Source organism: Sapajus apella, unplaced genomic scaffold, assembly GCF_009761245.1.
Source record: "Sapajus apella isolate SASKATOON/1434 unplaced genomic scaffold, GSC_monkey_1.0 scaffold33, whole genome shotgun sequence".
Lineage (NCBI taxonomy): Eukaryota > Metazoa > Chordata > Mammalia > Primates > Cebidae > Sapajus > Sapajus apella.
In genome coordinates, this window is record NW_022436973.1 from 12371940 (window position 1) to 12387978 (window position 16039).

The following is a 16039-nucleotide window of genomic DNA, read 5'->3' on the forward strand; positions in this document are numbered from 1 at the left end:
CATCTCTGGGGTCACCCAGCAAATCTGGTGGCGGAGTGGGCCTCCAGCCAGAGCACCCAAGTGTCTGCCCCCACTCCCAGGTTTCCTGCCATTGACAAGGCCACAGTCCTTTTCCTGTGGCTTTGCCAGAGGCTGCCTGTACCTGGCCAGGGTAGGCGCAGGGGGAGCAATGTGCTTTCCTAATCAGCTCCCGAAGGGGGAAGCGCAGCCGCGCTGGGACACAGGATAGGCACAAGCAGTGTCCCTGGAACAGCGGGGAAGTGAGGTAGAGGGTGCTGGGAAAGCTCTCCTAGGTGGGGGACCCTGGCCCCTTGGGGCCCTCCTTCCTCTATTTCTTATGCCAAAGAGGTTAAGCATGGTGGTTTCATGGCCTGCTCCAGCCTAGGGACTAGCAATTCCACAACTCCCTTGTTCTCCCTGGGCCTGTGTTTTCATGTGTGAGGAAGATTAGGTCGGTGGGGCTCATTCCCATGGTGTCTGGCACAGTGCCTGGCACATGGAGGATACTGGCAATCTGTCAATCTGCAAAATGGGCAGCCATAATTCAGGTTCAGAGGGGCAAATGCAGGGGAATGGGGTAGAGGCAGAACAGAGGGAATAGGAACATGGACTCGGGCCAGACTCAGTCAGTAAACATGAAATGGATCATTTGAGCTCAGGAGGTCGAGACCAGCCTGGGCAACATAGTGAGACCTTGTCTCTAGAAAAATAAATTAAAAATAAAAGTGTTTGTTAAATAAATAAACTGTTGAAACAGGCATATGAATGCACCTTGCCGAGGAGAGGGTGGCTGCCTGGCTATCCTGGCCTTTCTCTGGCTCTCCCGAGCTGCTCTCATCCTGAACTCACAGGGACACAACCAGCCTGAGAAAGCCAAGAACTCCTAGCTGCACTGATCAGCTGTCCCATCCCTGTCTCGGCTAAGTCTGCAATGGGGGAGACACCAGCCCCTACCTCCTAGGGCTCCTGGGAGTGTAGTTGGGGTAACAGGTGCCAGCTTTCCACCTAGGGCATCTTCAGGGCAGGGATGGAGCTGCTCTGGCTTCAAAGGCAGACAGACATTGGGGTGTCACCCTGCCACGTGCCTCTGGGTGTCGTCGGTCTTCCAAATCATTTCAGCGAACACAGGGGTAAGAATATTTCCCTTTAGCATGGACTCATTGGCACTTGTGGAAAACCACGTGCCTTGTTGGTGATGGCATCAAAGAATGATGGGTTAAAGGGTGGCATGCTCACAAAATGGAACAACAGGCAGCTCAGGAAGAAATAAGATACCCTTTAGGTACTGACTTGGGATGATAACAAGCTTGATTAAGGAAAAAAAGGAGCCGAAAGTGTGCATCATATGCTGTTATTTGTGTATTTGCCTGATCATTCACAGGGAATAGGACATCACAAGAAACTGGGGCCCTAGGCTGCTTGCAGAGAGGAGAGCTGGGCAGGAAGACTTTACCACATATCCTCTGCTACCTTCTGAGTTTTGAATCGTATAAATGAAATAAACACAGTCCTTATTAAAAAATAAATAAAATTAAGATTTTTTTACCAACCATACCAGACACGTAACAGTTGTTAAGAACATCTCATAGGCTGGGCATGGTGGCTCACGCCTGTAATCCCAGCACTTTGGGAGACCAAGGCGGGCAGATCATGAAGTCAGGAGTTCAAAACCAGCCTGGCCAATATGGTAAAACCCTGTCTCTACTAAAAGTACAAAAAATTAGCTGGGTGTGGTGGCATGCGCCTGTAGTCCCCACTGCTCAGGAGGCTGAGGCAGGAGAATTGCTTGAACCCAGGAGGCAGAGGTTGCCGTGAGCCAAGCTTGTGCCACTGCACTCCAGCCTGGGCAACAGAGCAAGACTCCGTCTCAAAAAAAAAAAAAAAAAAAAAAAACATCTGATAAATAGCAGACTGAGGAAAGTTTGGTTATGGCTCCTGGAGAGGGGGCTCTGCCTGCCTTCCCCAGCCCCACCCTTCCAGGGGTCAGGGCAGCCCCTGGAACATCTGTGCCTCTCTCTAGGTCCAGGGGAAGGCCCACCTCTGATGTCCAATGTCCATGGGCCCCTCCTCAGCTCAGAATGACATCTTTTATTTAAAAATACCTTTTATTTTAAACTCACCAATTCTCTCTCATATACACATTCACACTCACGCATAGACACACACACACCCTCTGTCTCCAATAGTCTTTGCCTTTCCAAAAGTTCTGCCTTGTCTCTGACCAGCCAGAGCTGGGCAGGCTGAATGGATGCTCACGGCTCTCCAGGATTGGGTGGAGATGTCCCGAGGGCCCTGCCCAGAGTGTCCTGGACCCAGGCCACAGTCCCCTGGTTCTCACACAAAGAAGGGGTGGGCTTGGCTCCTGGGGTCTTCTTCCTTGTCCAGCCAGCAGCTGGCTCCTGGCCTCCTTCTCCAGGGTCCAGGCTCATCTCCGCGGCCCTCGAAGGGGGGCCACCCCCCTCACCTTCAAGCAGCTGCCCCCCAGGTCACGACGGCCACCCTGCAGAGGGGGAGAAGGAGGCATAAGGAGGTGCGATTAGGCCAATGTGAACACTGGAACTAACCTCTGTACCCACCGACAGGGATCTTGATAAATAAATCACAGTTTAGCCACACGATCAAGTTCTCTGCAGCAGAAAGCAGAAGAAACCCGTTCTCTGATATGATTCTGATATGGACTGATATGGATGGCTGACAAATGGCATTGTTTAAGGACAAAAGCAAGGGGCAGACTGAGTGAATGCGCCTGTGTGCTGGAAAGAAGTGCACATGGGAAATTGAGAGTGGGTTTCTTCAGAGAGGAATTTGATGATGGAGAGAGGATGGGAGGAAGGCTTTCTCACGCTATACTTTTTTTTTTTTTAGACCAAGTCTCGCTCTGTTGCCAGGCTGGAGTTCAGTGGTGCGATCTCCGCTCACTGCAACCTCTGCCTCCTGGGTTCAAGTTATTCTCTGCCTCAGCCTCCTGAGCAGCTGGGACTACTGGCCCCTGCCATGATGCCCTGCTAATTTTTGTATTCATGTTATACTTTTTTACCTTTTCAATTTCTTTCCCATGTGATCTGTTGCTTAAAAAAAAAAATCCAATACATTTTAAAGCATATTTTACATTAAAGGGCAAAACCAGCACACCCCGCAGTGGTCCTTCCCCTGCCTGACTGCATGCCTAGTGGCTCACTCAGCCACCTTCAAAAGGGGATTGAATTTCTGGCCTCCTTGACATCCCTCAGGGCGTCTCCTTTGCCAGGAACGTGCTCTCAGGTCTTGTCTTCCTGGAAAGGTTTCGCTATTCCTGAAATTGCCTAGCACTTCCTGCCTTTCTGGGGGCATTCCATGGGAATGAATCTCAGAAGGACAAGGCAGGGTCTCTCCTTTGTCCCCCCACCGACCCATCTGGACTGGGATCTCAGGGAGTTGTAGGGAAAAGGAGTTCTTCACTCTGTGGCCCCATTTCCAGCTTGGGCTCTCTTGGCTCAGGACCTGCCTTGCAGCGGGCACCAATCAATGCTGCCTGAATTCAGTGGCAGCCATTGCAAGATGGGCTAATGGCGGCAGTCCCTGAAACCATCAGTCCCTACAGGGGCCGTCTCTACCAGCTCTTCTCATTGATATTTTCAGACTGGACACATGGGTTTCATCCTCACTGTAAGCCAGAGAGGTCACAGATGTTAGAGCACCCCCTCTTTGGAGGCCTCCAGCCACTGAGTGACTGGCCCAGAGGCACCCAGCCAGTTGTAAAAGAGCTGGGCTTGAAATCTACATTGTCCAACAATCTGTCCTGTTTCCAGGACACGACAGTATCTGAAATCCCACTGTAAATGCTCATCGCCCTGAGCCTGGCTAGATGATGATGGAACACGCAGCTTTCTCAGCCCATTTAGAGAAACAGCTGACCATCTGGGAGCTCCCTGCCCCTCCACCCCCAGGCCCAGGTTGGGGCAGATCCATCCAGATGCAGCCCAGCCTCCCTGGAGGCTCTTGCAGCCCAGGGACAGCATGTTCACTCACAGGCAGGGCTATTTTGAGGGCTGAGGCCACAGTCCCAGCAGAGCCTGGGGCTTGGGCTTCTCAGACAAACTCTGGCAGGAGTGGCTGAGAAGGGTGGATGGGGAGGGGTGCAATATTAAGGTTGAACTAGAAAACTGGCCTTCCCCTCTTTTACTCTTTAAGTCCTTGGGGATAGGGAGAGCCGCCCCCTCCCACCCCAAGTCTGGAGGTCATCTGAAGACCTGGGTCCCAGGAGAATGCGGGGACTGTTCACTTCCCTGAACCTCAGTTTCTTCATCTGTGAAATGGGGACAAAATGATTTTACTTGCCATCTCAAGGTGCAGTCGAATGTGAAGACAGCTGTATAAGCTGCTAAGTGTGCTTAGAAGAGGTCCTGATGGTTGGGCGTGGTGGCTCACGCCTATAGTCCCAGCACTTTGGGAGGCTGAGGTGGGCAGATCGCCTGACATTAGCAGTTCAAGACTAACCTGGCCAACATGACAAAACTCGACTCTACTAAAATTACAAAAAATTAGCCAGGCATGGTGGCGGACACCTATAATCCCCGCTACTTGGGAGGCTGAGGTGGGAGAACTGCTTGAACCTGGGAGGTGGAGGCTGCAATGAGCCGAGATCACGCCATTGTACTCCAGCCTGGGGAACAAAGTGAGACTCCATCTCAAAAAAAATAAAAGAAGAGTTCCTGACAAGAAGAGTTCCCAGTTTGTTGGTCCCTTAGGAACTTAGCACCAAGGGTCTTTGGGAAGCACTGTGGTTAGGAGTTAGGCTCACGTGAGACAGACCTAGGCTTCAATCCCCACTTTGCCAAGGGCAACCTACTGGACCTCAGGGAAGTGATTTCATCTCACTGAGCCTCAGTTTCCTTCCCTGTAAAGGGGAGTTACTTTACAGGATCACACAAGCTAACATGGGATTACACAGGCTAACCTAAGCAAAGCCTGTGTTGGGAATATAGTAAGTGTTCAATAAATGTTCACAAGTATTGTTATCAGCATCATCTGTTCATAGTGCCTCCTGGCCCCAGCTACCCTCTGGGTATACCAACAGGGGAGAGCCTCACATGATGATCCTGTCCAACCCTCACCACCCCCAGGTGACAAAGGGAAAACAGGGCAGAGACAAGAATCCCGTTTCTACCTCCCACTTGCTAATTCTACCACAGACGGCCATACCTAACCCCTCCTTCAACAGAAAGATGCTACAGGAACTGTCTCCATGAGGATCCCAATTCCAGACTGGCCAGGATGGGAGGGAGGAGGTAGCTCAAGGTGAAGGAATGGGGTCTTGGGTCTTAAAGTTCTCTGGCTCCCAAAGCTCAGATGGGAGCAACAACTTCCCAAGACAGTTTTCTTTGAGCGGAGTCTTTGAGGGGCCATAGCTGGCCAGGATCGCCCCTCTCTCCTATTCCCAGAGGAGCCCGTGGGGTTGACAGCATGGTTTCTACAGCCAAATTTGGCTGGGTTCTTGGTCTCATAGACAGATCTCAGGGAAGCAACCAGGCCCAGGGGAGGCCCCGGTGAGCTGTGGGACAGGCCTGAGACCTGCAGAGAAGTCCCCCAGCCTGTCTGCTGTGGGGGTGGACACATGAGTTACAGGGACTTCCCCCTGTAACCTAACCCATGTCCCAAACAGGCAGGCCTGAGTTTGAATCCTGGTTCCATCACCAGCTGTGTGTTTCTGCACCACTGGTAGCATCTCGAAGCAAGTGGGGATAACGAGAGGGCCTTGCTCCTGGCTGTTGCAGGATTTTAATAATTCATGAAGACCACTGTCACTGCTGTTGTTGGCCAGTGTGCTCCCGCTCTGCATTCCCGCCAATTTTTTTTTTTTTTTTTTTTTTTTTTTTTTTTTTAGACGCAGTCTCTCTGTGTTGTCAGGCTAGAGTGCAGTGGTGCGATCTTGGCTCACTGCAACCTCCGACTCCTTGGTTCAAGGGATTTTCCTGCCTCAGCCTCCTGAGTAGCTGGGATTACAGGGACGCGCCATCATACCCAGCTAATTTTTAGTAGAGACAAGGTTTCACCATGTTGGCCAGGATGGTGTCAATCTCCTGACCTCGTGATCCACCTGCCTTGGACTCCCAAAGTGCCGGGATTACAGGCATGAGCCACAGTGCCCCACCATTCTCGCCAATTTTAACCTCTTCCCTCTTCCTTCTCTAGGCCTCAGCTCTTGCCGTGTGCCCCAATCCTAGAATACCCTTTCCTACCCCTTCATAGGCCTGCCCCTATTCTAAAGCATCCTTCAGAAATGCGGCACGGAAACCCTGTCAGCACTCACTCTGATCTCAGGGCTTCCTCTCGGCTCTGACAATCCCTTTGTTCTAACTCTCCTCCACCATCAGACCACAGCATCCTCATCTTCATCTCCCTGCCCTGAACCTGGGGCTACACTGTGAGGTCCTGACTGGTAGGTGGGTGGGGACCTACAACCTGCTTCTCTGGGGTTCTCAGAACCAACAGAAGGCAGCTGTTGGGTAGCTAAGGGTTGCTGACCAGAATGAATGGGTGAAAGGCAGTCAGGGAGTAACCTCGAGGGCCCCCTTAGCCCTTCCCATCCCAGGCTGGAAGCCTTAAAGGCCCACTCCTGGCTTCTCAGCCCAGCCTAGGACACTGACAGGGCCCATGGCTGGGAACAGTGGGGACCCTGAAGCAGGTGCAAGCCTGAGGCTAAGAAGACCGATTCAGGGCAATGGAGGCAGCCAAGTGTTGAGAAACCAGGCTGGATGTCTCATGAGCCAGACTGAGGGTGGTCTCAGGCCAGGACGCAGAGGTCTCCCCAGAACAGGGTGAAGCAAGGGACCTACGGCAGCTGTGAGAACCAAACAGCGGGAAGCCTGGGGCCTAACTCCAATTCCCCATGCCCTTCCACTTGGCCACCAAAAGCCAGTACTCTCTCAGCCTCAGTTTCCCCAGATGTAAATGGTAGCTGCTGGAATACAAGTTGTTAGGCTTCTTTACTGTAGGAAAAACTCAGGCCAGAAAGGCACAGGGTCTGGGGATGAAGCAGGTTCCTTGGGGCCTGGGCAAGGTTTCAGCCCAGAGGCAACCTCTGCTGCCACACAGCCCCCGCCCACTCCTACCAGCCTGGTCCACTTCCTTACCCAGCATACACCGCAGTGGCTGCACGCCAGCTCCCTCAGCTGACCCAAGAGTGCCCTCTCCCAACGCCATGTCCTTTTGGGGGCTGGGGGCTCTCAGGGGTCCCCTTCTTCACTCCTACTGCTCATCAGCTGGGTACCTCAGGCTCTCCGTTGCGGGTATGTGTCCTCCTTTCTTCTCAGTCTCCTGCTGTTGGCTCAGATCTTAGGACGGGGGACAATTAGTTCAAGGTGGGGGAAACACACACCGGGCAAACCCAGGGCCGGCACCCTGGCTTCCCAGCTGAGTAAATGCGGCCAGGTGATTCCATCTCTGATGTTCAGATCCTCATCAAGGTAAAACGGGCAGAAAAACTACCTGCCTGAAGGGATTCTTGTGAAGGCAAAAAAGTGGATGCAGAGCGCATCAGCACAGAGGAAGACTCAATAAAAGATGGTCTTTGTTACTCCGTCCTCAAGCCGTCTTCCCAGCAGGAAGGAAGTACCAGCACACCTTTCCTCGGAGGGGATATCCCACACTGAGCAAGTTAAATCAGACCAAGCTCTGGGTTTTCCTGCATCCTTTCGGTTTGGGGGACAGGACATTAAGTCAGTGGTTCTGTTCCACACCAGAACCTGGGCTTGGGGCGCCGCACCCAGCACGAATTCCACGTCGCCTCCTCCTTGCCTCTTTGGGGTCCCTGCACCTCTCCAGTTCCCCAAGAAGCCCCGTCCCCCGCCGACCCCGACCCGGCGGCCGCAGACAAGGAGGAAGCACACTCACCCCCTTGCGCTGGTTGCTGAGGCAGAAGGTGCAGATCGAGCGCGGTTGGCGGCCGCCGTCGGCGGCGGTGGGGACGGCGCTCTTGGCACCGCTCGCAGCGCGGAAGCACGGCTGCCCGTCGTCGGCCGCGTCGCCCAGCAGCAGCACGTTGGCCAGGTGCGCGATGTAGCTGGACGCCAGGCGCAGCGTCTCGATCTTGGACAGCTTGCGGTCCACCGGCTCGGTGGGGATGAGCGTGCGCAGCGCCGTGAAGGCCGTGTTCACGCTCTGCGTGCGGTCCCGCTCCCGCGCGTTGGCCGCCTGCCGCTGTCTCACCACCACCACCGGGCCCGCGCCGCCGACCGCCCGCCGCCCGCCCCCGGGGCCCGGGCCGCGCCTCGCCGCCTCCAGGCCCTCGCAGCAGCCGAATGACTGCTCCGACGCGTCGCTCTCGCTGCGGTTCTCCTCGTCCTCGCTCAGCAGCCGCACGTCCGGGTACAGCACGTGCGCGCCGACGGGCCGCAGCAGCGCGAACGCCATGGGAGCCGGCCGCGTCCCTCCGTGCGCCGCGTCCCAGAGTTGGCCGCGCCCCACCGTGCGCTCCCGCGCGCTCCCACGGCCCAGCCGGCCGCCGCCTTATAGGCGAGGGAGGGGCCAATGGCAAGGCCGCCCCGGCCGGGGGCGGAAGGCTCCGCCCGGCCAATGGGGAGGCGCTCGCCGCGCCCGGGCCAATGGCGACGCGCCCACCGCCGCCGAATCCCAGGTTGAAAGCGGCCCGGGAGCTGGTGGCCCACCCCGAAGGCTCTGATTCCCGTCTGGCGAACCCGGCAGATGCTGGAGGTCTGGGCGGGTCGGCCGGTGTGGGACCAGATCCGAACTTCTTGTCCCCAGCCTAGACCACCTGGGAGACGCGAGCAGGTCCCTTTCTCCTCTCTTGGCCTTGGTTTCCTCGTTCGGAACGTTCAGATTGTAGAGAAACAGCTAGTGTCTTCCTGCCCTCAAATTCGAATCCTGTAGTTCGGCAACTTTCATGTGCATAAGAATTGGGGAAGGGGCTTTTGCCATTACAGAGTCCCAGATCGCTCCCACTCTTATTGAGCAGTTCTGGAACTGGCCCGGGAACCTGCATTTTGTAACAAGCCATTGGTGATAGTGGTGGTGTCCGTGGAGAACACTTTGAGAAAAGCTATAATCTTTCTAAATGCGGATTCGACAGTGTCTTGTTCCTGAAGACAAACTTAAAAAAAAAAAAAAGCAAAACAAAACTGCAACACACAAACACCAGTAGTTCGTTCATTCATTCAACAAATATTTGTTGGGTCCCTACTATCTGTCAGGCATGGTTTTAAGTCTGAGGATACAGCCATGAATAAAACAAATTTTTCACCTTCACGGAGCTGACATTTTAGTTGAGGAGCTACTGTGTGCCAGACTCGGTGCTGTCTACTCTATTGCGCCAGCTGAGGCTGTAGGATGGCAGCCCTGAATTACAGATAAGAGCGCTCTGGCCTTCAGCCATACAGGTGGGAGTGGGGGTGCTAGCTCCAGCCTGTCTGGTTTCACTACCTCTTGGAATCCCACCACACCATCCCATCACATACACATGGGCTATCTTTCCTCAGTGCCTGCCTTCCTTGTAGAAACCTTAGATTGTTCAGCCTGATGTGTTCCTCCTCAGAGTACTGCTGAGCCAACAGTGGTTGCTGAGGTCTCCATCTCACTCGTACCTGCTGCTCAGGCCTCTCCAGGCACTAGCTAAACCAGCATCCACTTGGCCTTAAAAATACACCCGAATGGCAGCAGAGCAGGGAGTGGCGTTGAAAGGCTCCTAGGTGCATTTTGGCTTCTCTGGGCGTCTGTTTTCCTGACGATGCCTGCAGCTCTGCCTTGCTATGTTTTCCTGCCTTCCCTGATCCAGGTCAGAATTAGGGGAAGAAGAGGGAGCAGGGGTTTCCCATGGCTGCCGGGGGAGGAGCCCCTTAGGACCCAGGGTCTGCGGGAGAGTCTGTTCCCACACCTGGCTCCCCCCACCACCACCATTTGACCGTGACCCCAGCCAGGCTGGGCTTTGGGGAGGAGGAAAGCAGCCGGCCTGGGCCCCCTCCCCGCAGGGTTGGTCCCACACGCAGCCACAGGCCAGGCCGCTGCTTCCTGAGCCGATGAATTATTACCGGGAGATTTCCTTCCCTGTCTGCGCCTCCTCACAGGGGCTCTCAGCTCCCTTCACTTTCGCTTTCTCCCCCTTCTCCCCCTCCTCTCGGCTACTGACCCTCAGGCATCTTGAAATTCCTCTGTCCAGCCCCCTCCCAATTCCAGCTCCAACTGGAGATGCCAAGCAGGGCGTGAACTGGGCCCGGAAGACGAAGAGGGGCTTGCCTTGCAAGCTCATTCATTTATTTGCTCTTTAGGCAGATTTTGACACATGGGACTCTGGGAGTAAAAGAAAACCATGAATGAGACCGAGACAGGCTTTCTGCAGCTGAGAGGGGAAGGCGAGGTGTAAACAAAGAATTTCAAGACAATGTGGTAGGAGCAAGCCAGGGTCTAGTATCTGAGAGACCCAGTTCCGGTTCCAAGGTTAGCTGCCTCCCAGAGTCTCAGTTTCCTGCTCTGAAAATGAGATAATAATAGTACCCATTCCCAGGGCTGGTGATGGCTCCATGAGTTTGTGCCAATAGGACTGGGACCTGGCACACAGGAGAGCTCAATACCTGAGAAGAGTTTCGGCTTCTGTTTTTTTTTTTTTTTTTTTTTTGAGACGGAGTTTCGCTCTTGTTACCCAGGCTGGAGTGCAATGGCACGATCTCGGCTCACGGCAACCTCCGCCTCCTGGGTTCAGGCAATTCTCCTGCCTCAGCCTCCTGAGTAGCTGGGATTACAGGCACGCACCACCATGCCCAGCTAATTTTTGTATTTTTGGTAGAGACGGGGTTTCACCATGTTGACCAGGATGGTCTCAATCTCTTGACCTCGTGATCCACCTGCCTCGGCCTCCCAAAGTGCTGGGATTACATCGGCTTCTGTTTTTAGGGGCCGGCCCCAGCCAACTGCTGGGAAAGGGCTGAGCAGCACTGACTCTTCTAGGTCTCGTACCTGGGAGTGGGGAGGGCACTCCTGCCACATTCTCAGCTCACCTACACAGCGGGCCTCAGCTCCTCGCATTCTCTGTCCCCCACTTGGTTCCAGCCACACCAGCCTCCCCACTAAGCCTGGAGCCCACTCCTTCCTGCCCTCCCTGGCCCCTGATAGCTTCTTCCCTCATTTCCTTCGAATCTTCACTCCAGTCTTATCTCAGGGAGACTTTCCCTGACCACCAGAACTAACAGTAATGGCTCCTCCCCACACGCCAGCATCCCCAGCTCTCCCTTTCCACTTAACCTGCTTTATTTCTTTTTATAGCATTTACCACCAACTTTCATTCATTCACTTCTTCATTCTACAAATATTAACTGAGCACCCGCTATGTGCTAGGCACAGCCTGGGTACTGGGATACAGCAGCAGACATGCTACATATTTGTCTACCAACTGTCTCCCTCCACTAGGGTATACGCTCCATGGGGCAGGGACTTTCTGTATTTTGCTCATCTCACTTCCTTCCCAACACAACCTTCTGAGGTAGGTGTTATCATTATTCCCATTTTACAGATGAAGAAATGGAGGTTCAGAGAGGGGAAAGTGACTTGCCTGAGGTCACATGGTGGGCCAATGTGGGAGAGCTCAGGTTAGTCTGAATCCAAAGCCATTGCTCCTTCCCCAATCACATGGCCTCTGGAGCAGCCTAGAGGCCTGTGAGGGCTGAGTAGGAGTCTGCCAGGTAAGAGGAGCCAGATGTTACAGGCTGAGAGGGCAGAGGCTGGCCCCTGCCTCCCCAACCATGGGCACCCTTCACTCCCACAAAAGCAGTTGTTTCTCAGAGGCTCCAGCTATCCTTCCTGCCTGGAATGCTGTCCCTTTGGGTCTGACCAGACATCCCCAGCCCTCTGCCGGTGTCCTGAGTAGCAGATGGTGAAGGCCTCTTTGCCACTCCTTCCCAACCATGCTGCAAAGTCTTGTCATGTTCATCACTCCATATTTTGACTGCTCTCCCTTCATCCCTGATTCTCACTTCCATTTCCCTCCCAGTGCAGGGCACCTACTCTAATATCTTTGATGCCTGTCTTCAGATGTGTATGTGTCTTTATAAAATGTGCATGGTGCTGATTTGTAGCGTGGGTTGTTAATTACATAAACAGTAATTTCAATCCATCTGTGTCACAGGCTATTTTGTTTCTTTGACGCTGCTCTGTGTGCTGAGTAAAGCTCAAGTTCCTCGCTTCTCATTGCTGCTTAGCATGCGTGCGTCACCATGCCTCCTTTTCCCCTTTAGTGATGGACACTGGCTACTTCCAGTTCCTACCTCTCCAAGCAAAGCTGCAGTAGACTTGCAGTGTGTGACTCTCATGGGCTCCTGTGTGTATTTCTCTGGGATGTACACTCGGGGGCATGATTCCTGGGGTGGAGAGAATGCACACAGTTACTGCCCTCTCTGATGGCTGCCTCAGTCACATGCCCCACAGCAGGGCGTGAGGGACCACTTTCCCCACATGGACCCTGGCACTTGGAATTATCTGACTTCCCAAGGATGGAGAAATGGGTTGTTTTCCATCTTGTTGTGCTTGTCTCCCTCATGGTATGGGCAATAATGAATACTTGTTGCACTTTGAGAGGCCAAGGAGGGCGGATTACCTGTGGTCAGGAGTTCGAGATCAGCCTGGCCAACATGGGGAAACCCTATCTCTAGTGAAAATACAAACTGTAGCTAGGCGTGGTGGCATGCGCCTGTAGTCCCAGCTACACGGGAGGCTGAGTCAGGAGAATCACTTGAACCCGGGTGGTGGAGGTTGCAGTGAGCTGAGAATGTGCCACTGCACTCCAGCCTGGGCAACAAAGCAAGACTCCATCTCAACATCAACAACAGCAACAACAACTATATATATATATTAAATACTTGTTGAATGAATGAATGAAAAGGCTAATACACATCCCCCCACACCTACCTTGTGCCCTCAGTCTAGAAGATGGCAGTATATGTGTGTATGTTTGTGCGTAGACAGGGGAACATAAGACAAAGTCCTATGCCTCAGCCTGCTTAGGGAGAAAGACTAATGAGAGTTAGCATTTATTGAGGGCTTACTTTGTGTCAAGAATTCATAGGCATATATTCACAACCTTAACTTCACTTAAACAAGGTAAAATGTATTTCTCTCTCACATTCAAGGCCTTTAGAGGTGGGGCTGCTCTGGCATTCCGTGGTGTGGTCGCCAGCCTCCAAGACTGCCAACAATGACCCTTGCCTCCTGGTATTCATCTGCGTGTGACCCCTCTACAATTGATTCAGATTTGACCCGTGTGACCAAAAGAATATGGCAGAAGTGACAGCAGATGACGTCTGAATCTAGCTCCTAAAGGCATTGAGCTCCTGCCTTGTTCTCTTGAGTCATTGACTCTGGGGACAGCAGCCACCATGCCATGAGGATACTCAAGCTGTCCTGTGGAGAGGAACAGAGGTCCCTAGCCTACAGCCATCACCAGTTTGCCAGCCAAGTCAGTGAGCCTCCTTGGATGTGGATCCTGAATTCCTGACCTGTAGGACCTATGAAAAATAAGAAAGATAATACAGAAAGACAAAGAAAAAAGATAATAAATGATTATTTTGGCTGGGCACAGTGGCTTACACTGGTAATCCCAGCACTTTGAGAGGCTGAGGTCAGAGGATCCTTTGAGGCCAGGAATATGAGCCTGGGCAACATAGTGAGACCCTATCTCTAAAAGAAAAAAAAAGAAAAGAAATTTGCTGGGTTCTGTGGTGCATGCGTGTGGTCCCAGCTACTCAGGAGGCTGAGGCAGGAGCGTCGCTTGAGTCCAGGAGTTTGAGGCTGCAGTGAGCCATGATCATACCACTGCACTCCAGCCCAGGTGACAGAGCAAGATCTTGTCTCTAAAAAAAAAAAGCTATCAATGTTTTAAACTCCTAAGTTTAGGGTGTTTTGTTATGCATTGTTAGATAAAACAGATGGTGCTGGGGACCCAGGCTCTGTCTATGTTTTTACTGCACCATACATGGCTTCCACTTCCTAGTTCTCTTGTGGACCCAAATGGCCACGGGAGCCATTCTGTCTGCGTTCCAACTGCTAAAAAGGAGAAAGAGGCAGAAAGAAGGGCACGCTAAAGGTTAAAACCCGTGAGAACACCAACCTCACTTCTGTTCACATCCCGTTGGCCAGATCTTGTCATTTGACCATACCTAACTGAAAAGGAGGCTGAGAATATCATCTTTTGCAGGTGTCCCTGCATTCACTGGGTTCTGTTAGTGAGGACGAAGGGAAGAACTGCTATTGGGAACAACTAACCATAGATGCTATGTGCTGTAGGTGTTACCTCTGGAGATAATAATGTCACATGGTTAAGTTTGCAGATTTGGGAGCCTGACTGTCTGGTTTCAGATCTCAGTTCTGCCACTTACCAGATGTGTGATGTTGGGAAATTTACCAAACTTTTCTGGGCCTCAGTTTCCTCATCTGTAAACAGGGCTCACCATAAAGCCGGACTCATAGGGTTGTTATAAGGATTAAACGAGTCGATCTATGTAGCATTTATAACAGTCCTGGCACATGGTATGTGCTGTGTGTTAGCTGCTTTCATTACATAATCCTTACAAGGGTTTTTTTTGAGTAAAGTTTCACTCTTGTTGCCCAGGCTGGAGTGCAATGGCATGATCTCAGCTCACTGCAACCTCCACCTCCCAATTCAAGTGATTCTCCTGCCTCAGCTTCCTAAGTGACTGGGATTACAAGCATGTGCCACCACACCTGACTGATTTTGTATTTTCAGTAGAGACAGGGTTTCACCACTTTGGTCAGGCTGGTCTTGAACTTCTGATCTCAAGTGATCCACCCACCTTGGCCTCCCAAAGTTCTGGGATTATAGGCATGAGCCACCATGCCTAGCCACAAGGGGTTTTCTTAAGATTCCACAACCAGCAAGTGATGGAAGAAGAATTTGGTCCAAGAGCATTTTTTTCCCCTTGCCTCATCCCATAGAAATTCATAGAGTGCAAGACCAAGACCCAGATCAGTACACAGCACATAAGAAGCATCCAGAAATATCTGATGAATCAGTGTGTTAAATAAGTGTGTAAACTGTCCTTACATAGAGATGCTAGGTTTTGTTTGGTTTTGCTTTATGTTCAGTTAATGAGAATGCTCCATTGACCCCAACTGGCTCCTCTAGCATGGGGCTGATGCCCTTGATTCTATGCTAGAACTCAGTCCCTCCAGGGTCCCTCCAAGCCATTATTTTTAAGGGTGAATTCCTGGAAACACTTGTTCTTGCAGATGGTCAGGGTTCCATGACTAAAAAAAAAAAAAAAAGTCAGAAAAACTATATTTTATATCCCCCTTCTAGAGAGCTGCAACACATTAACATGTTAAAGACTCTGAGAAATCCTGCAACAAATAAACTAATTGGGCTTCATTTCAATCTGCATTTTCTTTTCTTTTTATTTTTTTGAGACAAGATCTTACTCTGTTGTCCAGGCTGGAGTATAGGGATGCAATCATGGCTCACTGCAGCCTTGACCTCCCAGGCCCAAGCAATCCTCCCACCTCAGCCTCCCAAGTAACTAGGACTACAGGCATGTGACACACCCGGTTAATTTGTAATTTTTTTTTTTTTTGGTAGAGATTAAATTTTTGTTTTTGGAGTCAACTATGTTGCCTAAGCCGGTCTCTAACTCCTGGACTCAAGCAATCCTCCGGCCTTGGCCTCCCAAAGTGCTGAGATTACAGACATGAGCCACTGTGCCTGGCCTCAATGTGTGTTTTCTGAGCTTATTTTAGTCTTACTTGACCATAGACTCACTTCCTGTCCCCGACACCAGAACCCTAATAGAGAATACAGTTTAGCAGACATTTCTCCAGGCTGTTACCACTGACGTTCACCTTGGTGTGAGTGGGTATCCATTTTTTCTAGACCGTGTTTGATAGGAGTGAAGTGGAAGTGAGCAGGTGGGTATTGGTTACCAGGCAGAGATAGGTTAAGAGGGGGAACATACGGGTATACGCCAGACCCCCGCTTTCTAAGGGACATAAAAATATCATTGAAAACATAACAGGTGGAGAAAAATGTATTTTGTGGTAATTCTTTCAG

General features: G+C 52.0%; 1 protein-coding gene across 1 annotated transcript; it reads right to left on the minus strand.

The window, feature by feature from the left end:
- Positions 1–2086: 2086 nt before the first annotated feature.
- On the minus strand, positions 2087–8460 carry TCF15 (transcription factor 15). The gene is made up of 2 exons (XM_032295361.1): positions 7873–8460; positions 2087–2500 (listed from the first exon to the last, which is right to left on the minus strand). Exons 1-2 carry the CDS (start codon positions 8389–8391, stop codon positions 2426–2428), a joined length of 594 nt encoding a protein of 197 aa, XP_032151252.1. The 5' UTR covers positions 8392–8460; the 3' UTR covers positions 2087–2425.
- Positions 8461–16039: the final 7579 nt, after the last annotated feature.

Bases quoted from the DNA above. Each gene is read 5' to 3' on its own strand.
- TCF15 (XM_032295361.1), bottom strand. From the start codon at position 8,391: ATGGCGTTCGCGCTGCTGCGGCCCGTCGGCGCGCACGTGCTGTACCCG. The intron at 2,501-7,872 runs GTGAGTGTGCTT...CCCCCTCTGCAG, and splicing joins TCAGCAACCAGCGCAAGGGG to GGTGGCCGTCGTGACCTGGG.